Source organism: Triticum urartu, chromosome 4A (assembly GCF_056163025.1).
Source record: "Triticum urartu cultivar PI428250 chromosome 4A, HENAU_Tu73, whole genome shotgun sequence".
Taxonomy (NCBI): domain Eukaryota; kingdom Viridiplantae; phylum Streptophyta; class Magnoliopsida; order Poales; family Poaceae; genus Triticum; species Triticum urartu.
Genome location: NC_141876.1, coordinates 315,249,243 through 315,263,908, shown reverse-complemented (window position 1 = coordinate 315,263,908; position 14,666 = coordinate 315,249,243). Strand labels below are relative to the sequence as shown.

General features: G+C 46.9%; 1 protein-coding gene across 1 annotated transcript; it reads right to left on the bottom strand.

The window, feature by feature from the left end:
- Positions 1 to 2,742: 2,742 nt before the first annotated feature.
- On the bottom strand, positions 2,743 to 3,783 carry LOC147975693 (uncharacterized). Its single transcript, XM_087520540.1, has 2 exons — positions 3,437 to 3,783; positions 2,743 to 2,965 (listed from the first exon to the last, which is right to left on the bottom strand). Exons 1-2 carry the CDS (start codon positions 3,781 to 3,783, stop codon positions 2,743 to 2,745), a joined length of 570 nt encoding a protein of 189 aa, XP_087376666.1.
- Between the last annotated feature and the right edge of the window lie 10,883 nt (positions 3,784 to 14,666).

Sequence of the window (14,666 nt, the reverse complement as noted above, 5' to 3'; positions counted from 1 at the left end):
TCATTTTTTATTTGTTGCTGCAGCATATTCTAGGTTTAAAGGATAAAATAAAATCTATGGCTAACTTCAAAGATGATTTCATACGAGAGAAGGATATCTTGGTTCCTTTGTTCCTTAAGAAATGTCAATCAGAGAAGCTCAAAACAGCAAAAAATGGTAATAGCGTTCTCCATACAACAAAATAAAAATAAGAATTTCAAACAGAATACTATATTTTAAACTCTCCTCTAACAATAAAACTTTTGCACCGCAGGTATTCATGCCACTTGAAAAGGAAGACCGATACACACTATTCGTGCTCGAAAAATATAGAAGGAAACTTCAAATCACCGAACCTGAAGAAACCTCTCTTGAAGAATTGAAGAGGCAAGAATACCTAAAAAATCAACGTGTTCAACACGTGCATGATGGCAAACTAAGTAAGCCAATTGCTGACATGGAAATCAACGAAGCCAACAAAGAAAAGGAGCATAAGAAATACCACAGCCATAAATACAAACTGGTAAGAATTGTAAATAACACCATCTTTCAGTTTTACAAATTACACTACATGTCTCTCTAAAACAAAAAAATGCAATTCCCAGGTGCCCAGGTTTAAAGAAGTATACGAAATATTACTCGGTGAAAAATTCGAAAAGGAAAAGACTAGATGGGAAGTTCATTTTTTACAGGGCGTTCCAAAGGTAAACAAAGGTGAAACCCCGTTTGTTGTTCTAAGGTTCGCACATCTCTTTGATGGCAACCACTTCGTCGAAGAGATAGATAATTTCGACGCAAGTTTTCGCTGAAAACTCGCACTAAATATGCTAGATATCATACAACTGCATGAACTAATTCTCATGTGTTTTTTCTCCTTGTTTTGCTGAACTTTTTATAGGATCACACGGAACAACGGAAAGCAGAACAACTATGCAGGCTATTATTTAGCCAATAGAATACAATCGAACCCAGCGAAATGGGCGATGAGATTAGAAAGATCTTTGATGACATCAGGGTATAAAAAGTTGTTGATAAGCGAACGAGCCTAGCTCCACCGAAACTTCAAAAAAACGGTTTAACTGCACACCATACTGTGATAATGGAACAACAGACTCTTTTTATTGATGTAGTTCCTTGTTTCTTCTCTAACCAAGCATTCGAACACAAGCCGGTGCCCCTAGACACTTCACAACTATCGATCCAGGCGGTTGATGACCATGCCCCATAAAGCCCCAAGTCCATCCCTAGACATATGTGCGTCACGTCGACGCGTCGTGACTGTACATACTCCTCACGCGTGACCGCCGGTGACTTTGATGTTTCACAAACATTCCCCCTCTCTGCAACCGTGTGCTGCCGAATGCCACCAACCTACAGCGTGCATCTGGCGTGAGTACAGACATGACTCTCTAAATGAGTATTCAAACAAATGCATGTGGTGCCACCCACTCGCGCTGTTAGAGACCTCACACCTGTGCATCCACAATGGTGCCTCCCTACCTCAGTATTAGCAAGCAAGCCTCTCCTACCACACCACCATGCATCCAGAGGATTGAGGGCCAGTGATGCCTCTCAAAGTCCCACACCACTCCATGCCTGTGATGAAACACACGCGTGACTCTCTAGAGGCTTCACAACTATGACTCCCTAACTGCGTATTCGGAAGCATGCCTCTGGTACCACACTTTTGTGCATCCACAGGATTGATAGCTGTTCGCAACAACAAAACCCCACTTCCGCGCCTCTTGCGGCTTCACCTATGTGCCTTCCATTCCTGCATCCACGTGCCTAACGTGTCACGCCCCACGACTCTTACATGGTCGTGGTACCACGCCTCTGTCTCTTCACAAACGTCACAACCGTGCATCTCTAACCGAGCATTCCCACACATGCCTCTGCCACCACACTCTTGTGCATCCACAAGGTTGATACCCATCCATCGAGAAATCCCAATCCTGTGCCTTGCGTACCTGCATCCAGGTGCCTCCCTCACATGACACTTGCCATGACTCTTACATGCCCCATGGTGTCACACACCCTTGGCTCTGCACACTTCCAAACCGTGACCCTATAACTATGTATTCGGTCCTCACCTCTCCTATTCCGTCCACGTGCCTATGGATGCTTGTGGTGTCTTCATTTTTTGTAGAGACTTCACTTCCGTGCCTCCGGCCCCTGTAGTAACACACGCCGGTGGCTCTAGATACTGCAAACTTGTGCCTCTCTAACTGCGTATTCCGACCCATGTCGCGCTTGTGTGAACAACTAAACTATACTTAGCGTCCAAAGACTGCTTTGTATTTTGTTGTTCTTAGAGTAAAGAGCAACATAACTACTTCAAAATCACATGATTGCTGAATAAACATAGTACTTAGCAAGCTAAATAACTTGTTCAATCACATAAACAAACTACAAACTTGACATAAGCAAACTTATTTAACCTGATACACATGAAATTAGAAACGGCTTCGTTCTAACAGAAGTAAACTACGAACTTGAAACAATAGAAAGGACAAGCAGAAACACGAGCAACTCCAAGGCCTGTTTTCTAAGTTTTCGTCATCACTAGTAGCCGTAGTAGGGATCGTCATAATTCTTCTTTGCCTCTTTTGCACTCTCCAGACCTTCTCTGATGTTTTCGATTCTCTTCCATGACTCGTAGGTGGTGTACGCATCTATCGTTGCATACTCGATGAGGTAATTTGGCAGTGGGCTAATCCCCCACAGTTTATGGTCTTCAACCCTGTCAATCTTATTCTTCATCTATTTGTAGAATGGGTGGGTCATGCTCCCTGCAACATCAGCCAAAGACTGGAACCTCTTTCTTCCCTTGAACGGAACTCTCCATTTGTGCTGGATGTTGATGTACTTGTCGGGGTTGATCTCCAAACCAGATCTTCGCAGCATCTCTTTGTCACCTTCAATACTGAAGTCGGCAAAGGTGTAGAACATGTCCTCCTTCAGGAACGGGCGCAAGCTCTTGGGCCTGCAAGGGCGATGACAGATTTAAGGTGGATCCATCAAGTACATGCTTATATAGTATGTATAATTCATGGATGAAAAAAATTCAAAAACTACTATGCAAAGTTCAGAAATTAAATACAAGCACGGCATGTTATTTTTCTTTTGGTATTTACACTTGAATCAATGACCTATCTGCTTCTTAGCCACGTTACCACATCAATTCAAGAAACTGAACTATACTAGAACATCAAGTATAGAAACTACACTAGAACATCAAGTTCAGAAAATAATCTCGTAGATCAAATTCATAAATTAATATAGTGCATCAAATAGATAAACTGATCTGGTGAGTCAGGTTCAAAATCTATTCTGCTGCATCTACTTCAGAAACTTCACTGATACATCAAGTCCATAAATGAATTTTAATCAAATTTCAGGGTGCATAGCTAATTAAACAGAAGCATGAAGAGGTTGAATTTGTAGGATGGTTCACCATTTTGTTGCCGCGGTGATGTGGTATACCAGACAGAGATCCTCCACGCATAACTGCAGAACCGCTACCCTCTGCGGAGGTTCGTCTTCCTTGGTATACTCGACATCAACGCCGATGTGCTGAGGGTACAAGCCGCAGACCCCCTTCAGGATCCTGCTGATCATCTTGTCGGCTTCGTCAGGATTGCTAGTGCATAAGACATCCAGCTTTTCCTTGCCGTGGATTTCAACCTCCTTGAGGTGCCTTTTGTAGTCGTGCTTCTGACCGAGGACCTGAACGTCGTCGACCTCGGTGCTCTGGTCGGACGTCTCACCACGGGGATGCTTGGCAGATGGTTCCTTCGCCATTACCCTCCTCCAGCGATGGCGTCCTTGAGACAGAGATTGTGGGGAGTTGCTAGTTGAGATGGAGCGGCAATAGTGTTTTCGGAATTGAGCGGCTATGGAGGCGCAGTTGCCTTTTTGTGGCAAGGTTTGGGTCGTGGAGGAGGCGGTTGGAAGCAGCCTCGTCGTGGTAGTGAGGGCGGTAGACATGCGCTCATCGTTGCTGTGCGTCGGGGCAACCGTCGAGTGGCAGTGCTCGCGGTTGCCGATAAAAAGCAACCGTCAAAGCGTCTGCTTAAGCACGTACAAATGTTTTTGCATAAGCCATTTAAGCACATACTGCACTAGCACGCTAAGATAGTGTGCACTCCTTCAGCTACTAAGCACGTACTATGATGAACTGCCTGCACCTTTCCCGACGCACGCCGCTACTACCACACGACCAATGCTGTAGAGACTTCACACATGTGTACCCACAACCAATACTCTCTAAGTAGTATTCGCACCCATGCCTCTACTACCACACTTCCCGACGCATGACTCTCACGTGCCCGTGGTGACACATGCTCATAACTCTAAAGACTTCACAACCGTAACTCTCTGAGTGAGTCTTCGGATGCATGCCCCTGCCACCACACATTTGTGCATCCATAGAGTTGATACCAGTACCTCTATAATTCCAATGTCGGTGCCTGTAGAGCCTGGTTTACCGTGCCTCACACGTCTATTAAGATGCTATAGCGAACAAAAAAACCACAGCCAGGCGACACGAATCTTGATGCTAAAATCAGACCGTCGAAGATTACAGACGGTTCCACCATTTCCATCTCTCCCACCTTCACTACTCTCTTGCTTCCTCTCTTCCACAGTAAATCTCGAAACATTCCGCACTCACACAAGGTCTCCTCCATTCTGCACACAGGCCCAAATTCGAAGTAGAGTTCCCCTCACAAAACAACTGCCATCGCGCTTCGCCGACCACCCTCCATTTCGAGATACACACCAACAAACGGTGCGCCCAACAACACAAAGTACCCACCCGGCGGCGACGAAGCGAGGACTTCAACACCGGCGGCAGAGATCACAACAAAAAAACATGAACAGACAGAATAGACCAATGGAGGAGAGAAGCCGAACACAAGCAATCAAAGGTAAATACCAATCTATCCCATTGCATTCCTCAAGGTAGATCGTAGTGATTTCTCCATTTCCAGGGACAGCAACCCTAGCCACCACAACAGCCGAGTTTTGCACTATCCAAAATCAAATTGTCTAAAAAATTGAAGTATCGTACACACGAGAATTAATAGAAACGCTACTGCTCCCCGCTACGGAATTTTCGCCACATGATATGTGCTTAAACATACTATACCTGCCATATCACTAACTGGAATACCTCAAATGATTCAAACACTGTGAGCATACTGAGAGCTCAAACCTGGTAATTACACCAGATTTTCTCTGTCCGCTGTCCCTTGATTGTAAATGTTTTCAAGTTAAGTGCCTCATGTCCATCACTGCAGTATTTTTACTTCAGTGCCTCAGTGCCTTCAATGTCATGCCTCATGTGCCTACATCCACATGCCTCGCGTGACACTTGTCGTGACTCTTACAGGACCCGTCGTGCCACACCCACGTCACTTCACAACCGTGGTTCTCTAACCGAGTAGTCGGACACATGCCTCTACCGCCACACTTTTGTGCATCTAGAGCATCCACATAGGTGCCTATGCTGCCTTCACTTATGTGCCTTCCGTACCTGCACCCACGTGCCTAACGTGACATGCGCCATGACTCTTATACGGTCCTGATGCCATGCCTGCATGGCTCCTGAGACTTCACAGCCGTGCCTCTATAACCAAGCATTCTGACACATGCGTTTGCCACTGCACTCTTTTGCATCCACACGGTTGATACCCCATGCCTTGAGAAGCCGCAAGTCCGTGCCTGTGTTGCCTTGAATGTCGTGCCTCTTGTGCCTATATCCACGTGCCTCACGTGACACTTGTCACAACTCTTACGTGCCCCGTAGTGCCACACCCATGTGACTTCACAACTGTGGTTCTCTAACCAAGTAGTCAGACCCATGCCTCTGCCGCCACACTTTTGTGCATCCAGAGTGTGCACGTACGTGCCTGTGGTGCCTTCATTTCTGTGCCTTACGTACCTGCACCCACGTGCGCAACGTGACATGCGTGGCTCCTGAGACTTCAGAACCGTGCCTCTGTAACCAAGCATTCTGACACATGCGTCTGCCTCTGCACTCTTTTGCATCCACACGGTTGATACCCCGTGCCTTGAGAAGACACAAATATGTGCCTGTGTTGCCTTGAATGTCGTGCATCCTGTGCCTACATCCACGTGCCTCATGTGACATTTGTCGCGACTCTTACGTGCCCCGTAGTGCCACACCCACGTGACTTCACAACTGTGGTTCTCTAACCGAGTAGTCGGACCCATGCCTCTGCCACCACACTTTTGTGCATCCAGAGCATGCACGTACGTGCCTGTGGTGCCTTCATTTCTGTGCCTTACGTACCTGCACCCACGTGCGCAACGTGACATGCGTGGCTCCTGAGACTTCACAACTGTGCCTCTATAACCAAGCATTCTGACACATGCATCTGCCACTGTGCTCTTTTGCATCCACACGGTTGATACCCCGTGCCTCGAGAAGCCGCAAGTCCGTGCCTGCGTTGCCTTGAATGTCGTGCCTCATGTGCCTACATCCACGTGCCTACATCCACGTGCCTCACGTGACACTTGTCGCGACTCTTACAAGCCCCGTAGTGCCACACCCATGTGACTTCACAACCGTTGTCGTGGTTTTGTCACGGCAGATGTCCTAGAGAAAGGACTTAGTCATGGAGCCATCGCGACGGGTTAGCTTGAAGGGGTTAAAGCGGACACAGGGACGCAAGAGAGTTTATACTAGTTAGGCCCCTTCGATGAAGGTAAAAACCTACGTCTAGTTGTGATGGAATTGATGGGGTTTCGATGACTAGGGAGCAAACAAGCTTCGCCTAAGTCTCGAGTTGTTGTCTGTTGTCCTTGAACCACCGCCGGGTCGTCCCCTTATATACACGGGTGACGCCCGTCGGTTCACAGAGTCCCAACACCGGCTCATAGATGTGTTCGGTTTGGTCTCTACTTATTTCTAACTTACAATACAAGTTAAATACCAACGCCGGTTTACGGCTATAGGCCTTGAACCGACTATGGGCCTTGAGCCCTCATCTGCCTTCTTGGGCTTTAACATACTTAACTACTGATGAAGTTAACCCGGCCCAGATAGGCCGGTTTATGCCCAGTAGTGATATCCCCAACATTAGGCCCCAGATTGATTTGAATAGGTTCATGTCAATCCTTAGCAAAAATCTTCATCTTCAATATCTTCTTGTAGTTTGTTGAACCGCCGTGATGTCATCTTCTCTAGTCGTTGTAAACCGGCGTGACATCACTTGTTATAAAGAACCTTAATAGATCTGCGACAATTAAGGCGACAGCTTCGTTTCCAAACCCACGGTCCCTTGATTTTCGCGCCTGACACCTGTCCCTTGCCTTATAAATAGGACCGAAGGGTCATTTCTTTTTCCCCTTCGTGCCCTTCTACTTCGTCTTCCCCGCGTTGTCCAGCTTCGGAGCTCCGCCGCCATCGACGACCTCTGCTCCAACCTTGGCCGTTGCATCACCCTGATTGTACCAGAGCATCGCGGCGACCTTCCGTTTCTTCCTCGGCTCCGGTGAGTTCTTCACCTTTTCCTCCGTAGATCCGTTCTAGGGTTTCCAAGTTCTTCAGTGTTCATCGTCTGCTTCGTACTCATATGATAGATCCTAGATGAACCTGTGAACCTTTGCTCTATGTAGCGGTAGTTCTTAGCATCCTCCTTTACTTATATGCTTCAAGACCATAGATCTACCTGTATCTCTGCCCATTGATTCGGTACTGTTCTTTTTTGAACCTTGAATATTTTCCTTGTTTTCTAAACTTGCTTCAGATCCGTCGCTGTAGAGAAATCTTGTGAAATCTATTTCTGTACACTTATCCATCCGCAATCTCAACTGTTTCAATGCTTAGATCCGGCGGTTTAACTTTGTAGAAAAATTGCCAAACCGGTATATACCATTAGTCCCCTTGTTGAACCGCCGGATGCTGTTGCTTCATAAAACTCCGGTTTAGATAGAACTGTCTCCGGTTTAACATTGTACATACCAGTGCACTTTAATCAATTCATTCTTGAACCAGAATCACCTATCTTGTAGATTTCATCATGGCCAAGCAAGTATATGAGTGCAACTGGGTTCCTTCTCGCGTCACAGAGACTCAACTGAACAATTTAGTCCTGATCGGCGCTTTAGGCAGCAAAAACACCATCCATTGGAGAGCCCCTGGCAAAGAATGTCCTCCCACACCTCAAGAAGGAGAGGTCGTCGTTTTCGTAGATCACTTAGCCCGGGGCTTTAAGCCGCCCGGTTCTAAATTTTACCGGGACGTTTTAGCCGATTTTCAACTCCATCCACAAGACACTGGCCCCAACTCTGTTACAAACATGTGTCACTTCCAAGTGCTCTGTGAGGTGTTCTTTCAAGAGGAGCCCACAATAGAATTGTTCAGATACTGTTTCCATCTAAACCGCTGTACTGAATTTTCTGACGGTTCCAATACGGAATTGGGCGGTGTGGCGATTCAGAAAAGGAAAGAGGTCACATACCCTCACGCCAAACTGCACAGCCACCCCAAAGAGTGGAATCAAACATGGTTCTATTGCAAAGACACCTCCCCTGCTGGTGAAAATCCTTTGCCTAGCTTTCGTCCGGAGCGGCTTAGCAATACACACCCCTTTCCGCAAAGGTTGACTGCCAAGGAGAGAAGCAAATACGCTCCTCAACTGTCCAAGCTCAGAGCCTTCATGGCTAATGGTTTAACAGGAGTTGATCTTGCTCGCTGTTGGATATCGTGGAGCATACTGCCCCTTAGTCAGCGCTCCGGTTTAATGTGCGAGTATACTGGCCGTGTTGACGACCCACTGCGACATGCTAACATCCAGCTCACCGACGAAGAAATCACAGAGGCTGTGAATAAAATGCTGAATGAACCGGAATACGTCCGTGCTCAAACCGGCCTGCTTCCCTTCTGTGCCACCAACAAACCGCCAGCTGTAAGAATTTGATTTTTTCTTTTTACTAAACCTGTGATTGATATATCTGGTCATTGTTTAATATCAATGTCTGTTTAAACAGGGTAATGATCCGTTTTGGAGTAAGAAACTTCCATAGGAGAAGCCAGAAAAGCCAGACAAACCGAAACGACCAACCCGGCCAAAGACTAAAGTCGTGAAACGGCCTGCTCACAAGAAGAGAACCACTGCATCTTCTGATCCGGCCCCTGATGATGATGTGGATAATCCGGACCTTGAGGTAGAGCTTGACTCACTTGGCTTATTTTTCATGCGTCTTATTGATGATGATATTTGTCAGGATGATGCCGAAGCTAGCCATGCTGATGCTGCAGAGGTAATTATTCTCTCTTCCGATTTAGACCCTTTGCCTTCACTAAAAATCCGTCGGGCAAACCGGAAGGTTAAATTTTCTCATCCTCTTGCTTACTTGGATCCCAAATTTCTTATGAAGACCCAACAGCACAAAGCTCGCCGCACAACCCGGCACAGCGGCCAGGTAGTTACCTTCGCCGGTTTACCGAACAGTCCGGTTCGGAAACGCCGTTCAGAGGTCTCTAATTTGCTTGTCAGTGCTTGTCCTAAAGCGGGCTGTTTTCGTCAACCTCTTAATCCATCTGACTCCGATTATCAGGTTACTTCCCACTCATCCTCTGGCGAGTCATCGGCTACTCAGCTGCCACCGCTCAAAACGGTGCTTGGGTAAGCTATACTTATCATAATATTTCTGGTACATCACCTTGGAACATATGCTGTATTTAACTTTGTTATTCCTTTCAGGGCCAAGCCTAGGCCAAGCAAGAAGGCTCGCCTGGATAAAGCGGCCGAGGAGGACGCCGTCCCTGAATCGGGCAAAACACCAGATCTTGAAGCAGCTATTCCTGAAGATATACCCAATGATCCACCGCAGCGAGATGACGATCTTATTGCTGAAGAGAGGCCTATTGAAACCTCAAGTCCTGTCAACCAGCCCACAAGCCCCATCCGGATTGAGAAATCCACCAATCCAACAAAGCCTACTGATAAGCCAACGGCCCCAGTGCAAACCGGCGATGCCAAGGATGATGAGGTTGTAATTACTGGCATTGGTCGCACAGAGCCAGGAAATCCCGTTGCTTTATCCAGACACACTGGCAAGGAAGAATTTGCTGCCATTGGCAAGGGAAAATGGAATGTTGATCTGACAACTTATGCCGCTTTGAACGCCCAAGATCTCCATTCCGGCTATCTAAACCAGCTATACACTAGCCGTGACTATGAAGCTGGTCTGGTTAATATGATGAAAGAGAAATTTGAGGTAACTTCCATGTACTTTTTCCTGTTTGGATATTTCAATCTTGTTAACTCTCCTAGCCCCCAAGGGCCGGTTTAGAATCTGCATCCAAACCGGGACTTGCTAATATAAATCCCAATGCTTCGGAACTCACTGATGTAGCCCCCAAGGGCCGGTTCAACTTAGTGTAGTTAAACCGGGACTTTAAGTAATTGAGATCGCCGCATCAGAATATATTCGAGCAAATAGCCATTGGCCCCCAAGTGCCAAGTTGAATACTTGTATTGATCTTGGGACTTTATAATCAAGTGAAATATGAAGATCAAATAGGCATTAGCCCCCAAGCGCCAAGTTCATAACTTGTTATGTGGTTGGTGCTTCAATTCTTGCACTGCTTGCTGAATCATATAACTGTCTGTATGCAGGCTGAGCTGAAGACAAAAGAGACCCAAATCGCCGATCTCCAAGAAAATCTGAAGTCCCAACAGACTGAAACCTCAAAAGCAAAAGAGGAGTTGACCAGCGCCTTAAGCGTCATGGAACAACTTAAGAAGGATTTCAAGAAGGAGCGGGCGGATTGGGCTACTGAAAAATCCGCTTTAACCAAACGAGCAGAAGACGTCGAGGCTGCACTAAAACCGGTGGTGGACGAACTGACCAGCATAAAGCGGCACGTGCATGCCATGACTGTTGCTATCTTTGGTAAGCCGGTTTGATTTCTGAATTGATTCGGCCATCTTACAGAGCTGCCGGTTTGTTAACCCTTTGTGATATTTCAGGGACACGCATTGGTCACTTGGGGTCAGATGTGCGGAAGAAATTGAAAGCCGCCTACACGTTGATCGAACAACTGTACACTGGTGCACAGCGGATCATCTGTACTGCATCCCACAACAATCCGGCGCCCACTTTGATTCAGGACACTCTGAAGAAACTGTCGGTGCTTCCTGCCCGGGTTGAAGAGCTGAAGAAATCTGCTGCTCGAACCGGCGCGATCAATGCCTTAATCCGGGTAAAAGCTTGGGTGCCGGATTTTGATCCTATTGAAGCGGCTCAGGGCTATCCCAGCTTGAAGGAAGACGGGTCAGAGTTTAGTGAAGCGGATCTGAGAGCAATAAACCGGGAGGTGCGTCCGGTAGCTTGTCAATTGGTTGAAGAAGCAGACTTGTCTCATTATCAAGCCCAATATGACAAGCAAAACAAGCGAGTAGCTGCACCAATTCATGAAGCGGAAAATCTTATCCCTCCAATCCGTAAGCATACTTACGCTCCCGATATTGAACCGTCGTTGCTGATCCATGATGAAGCTATCTTTCGAGCATTAATGGGAATCGACTGGACAACTGTTGATTTCCAGCCGCTGGGTAGAGAAACTGAAGTTGAAGCGGCGCGGGATGACCCACAACCATCAGGCCAGGCTGGTGACCAAGCTTGAACCGGAAGCCGGTTTAAACTGCTTCTCCTTTGAAAAAACAATGATCTTATTTGGGCACCGTGTTGCCTTGTAATAGGCTAGCTGACACTCTTGATCTTTATATGCCTTCATGCATAACCACTGCAACTTGTGCTTCCTTTGGGTGATGAACTTTCCAAAGTATTTTCTGCAACATAAAAAATCTTAAAGTGCCACCGCGGTTGTACCGTCAGGCGGAGTATGATGTCTGCATATATAAAATCAAAATATCTGAAATTTAAGCATATGATCAAATCTTTGAGATACATAATACCTGCCATCGTTGGGCATGAAGTTGGCTTAGCCAATCTTGAAGCGGAGGTTTATAAACCCACACTGTTGGAGGAGATAGCAGCTCCTGTATATATATAATGCCGGTTTACCATGTAAACCGTGCCGGGTTATGAGAAAACACGGTGTTACTCCGTAATAGGATGTTAACAAAAAATCAAACCGAGCAAATAGTCTCAGGATTAAAAATGGACCGTGTTCCGTCAATTGACAGTGTGAACCGGTTTAAAATTTTGTCGGTTTAAAAAATGCAACAAAAAGAAAGAAAATATCTATCAAAGAAAATTGTGAAGCAAAGGCAATGATAAAACCGTTTGCAAAAAGAGGCTTATTTGAGCTGATCAGATGGCGTTACCATGGTCGGACACGACCAAGCTCCCGATAGGTGTAGCTATGGTTCAAGTCAGCCAGGTCCCCAAATGAAACCGTGGCATTTATGCCGATCAAGAGGCGTGGCAATGGTTCGGGTTCGACCAAGCCCCCAAGTGATTCTGTGGCCTTAGGACGATCAAGAGGCGTGACTGGTTCAGACGTGACCAAGTCCCCAAGTGATCTGGTGGCTCTCGCCTATCAAGAGGTGTTGCATTGGTTCGGACACGACCAAGCCCCCAAGTGATATAACATGATGCTTTTGAAAAGCTAACTCAAGGGGTAAACCGGAGGCCGCTTTAGAACAACTCCGTGTAACCACACATGATGTAAAAGAACAGATACCCCTCTTTAGCTGAGGTTCCAGTTTATTATATTTAATCATAATATATACATCGTCGTAATATGTACATAAGTATAGCCAATGGCTCAGGTATAGTAAGGCCGAAGATGAGCTATGTTCCACGGCCTGTTGGTCTCTTCCTCTGATATACGTGAGTCTTTATGCTCTCGAATATCGATCAGATAGTATGACCCGTTGTGCAGATTCTTGCTGACCACGAAAGGTCCCTCCCAAGGTGGGGATAGCTTATGCATATCAGTCTGGTCCTGGATGAGCCAAAGCACCAAATCTCCTTCCTGAAAGGCTCTGGTTCTGACTCGGCGACTGTGATAACGACGAAGATCCTGTTGGTAAATCGCCGAGCGGGCGGCTGCTATGTCACGTTCTTCATCCAACAGGTCCAAAGCGTCTTGCCGTGTTGTCTCGCTATCCTCTTCAACATAAGCTGGCACACGAGGTGAGTCATGACGGATATCACTTGGGAGAACCGCCTCCGCTCTGTAGACCATGAAGAACGGCGTGTATCCTGTTCATCTGTTGGGTGTAGTATTGATGCTCCATAACACAGATGGTAACTCTTCTACCCAACAACCCGGCGTTCTCTGCAAAGGAACCATAAGCCGGGGCTTGATGCCTCTCAAGATCTCTTGATTAGCCCTTTCTGCTTGACCATTGGACTGTGGGTGTGCCACTGATGAAACGTCAAGCCGGATGTGCTCCCGTTCGCAGAACTCCTTCATGGCACCCTTGGACAAATTGGTACCATTATCTATGATGATACTGTGTGGAAAGCCAAACCGGAAAATCACTTTTTTGATGAACTGAACCGCCGTGGCCGCATCACACTTGCTAACAGGTTCTGCTTCCACCCACTTCGTAAACTTGTCAACCGCCACCAAGAGGTGGGTCTTCTTATCTTTGTACCTTTTGAAAGGCCCAACCATATCCAGCCCCCAAGTCGCAAACGGCCAAGTAATTGGAATCATTCTCAATTCTTGAGCCGGCACATGAGCACGTCTTCAAAACTTTTGGCAACCGTCACATCGTCTGACCAGATCCTCCGCATCAGCATGAGCAATTAACCAATAGAAGCCATGGCGAAACGCTTTAGCTACCAAAGATTTTGAACCGGCATGGTGACCACAATCTCCTTCGTGGATCTCACGCAAAATTTCGCAGCCTTCTTCAGGAGACACACAGCGTTGAAACGCCTCTGATACATTGCAATGATGCAACTCGCCATTGACAATAGTCATGGACTTGGACCACCGGATTATCTGTCGGGCCAGAGTCTCATCCTCTGGTAACTCGCCCCGGTTCATGTACGCCAGGTAAGGAAGCGTCCAATCCGGAATGACATGAAGAGTTGCCACCAATTGAGCCTCCGGATCAGGAATAGCCAAATCCGCTTCACCAGGGAGCTTGACCGACGAGTTGTGCAGCACATCCAGAAAAACATTGGGCGGGACCGGTTTGCGCTGAGAGCCCAGCCGGCTTAAAGCGTCTGCCGCTTCATTCTTCTGTCGGTCCACGTGGTCCACCTAATAGCCTGTAAAGTGACCTGCAACAATATCCACCTCACGACGATATGCTGCCATGAGTGGGTCCTTGGAGTCCCAAGTGCCAGATACTTGTTGAGCCACGAGGTCCGAGTCACCGAAGCACTTAACTCGACTTAGATTCATCTCCTTAGCCATCCGGAGACCATGGAGCAAGGCTTCATACTCAGCTGCATTGTTAGTACAAGGGAACATTAAGCGGAGAACGTAACAAAACTTATCACCTCGTGGGGAAGTTAATACGACTCCAGCCCCCGAGCCTTCCAATTGCCTGGATCCGTCAAAATGGATGGTCCAATATGTGTGATCCGGCTTTTCTTCAGGTGCTTGCAGTTCCGTCCAATCATTGATGAAATCAACAAGTGCTTGAGACTTAACCGCCGTCCGAGGCACATACTTCAATCTGTGCGGCCCAAGCTCTATAGCCAGTCGCTTCCCGGTT

Excerpts from the sequence above, each read along its gene's own strand:
- LOC147975693 (XM_087520540.1), bottom strand. The coding sequence starts at position 3,783 with ATGGCGAAGGAACCATCTGCCAAGCATCCCCGTGGTGAGACGTCCGAC. Across the intron at positions 2,966-3,436 it reads ATCACCGCGGCAACAAAATG|GCCCAAGAGCTTGCGCCCGT; the intron begins GTGAACCATCCT and ends TCGCCCTTGCAG.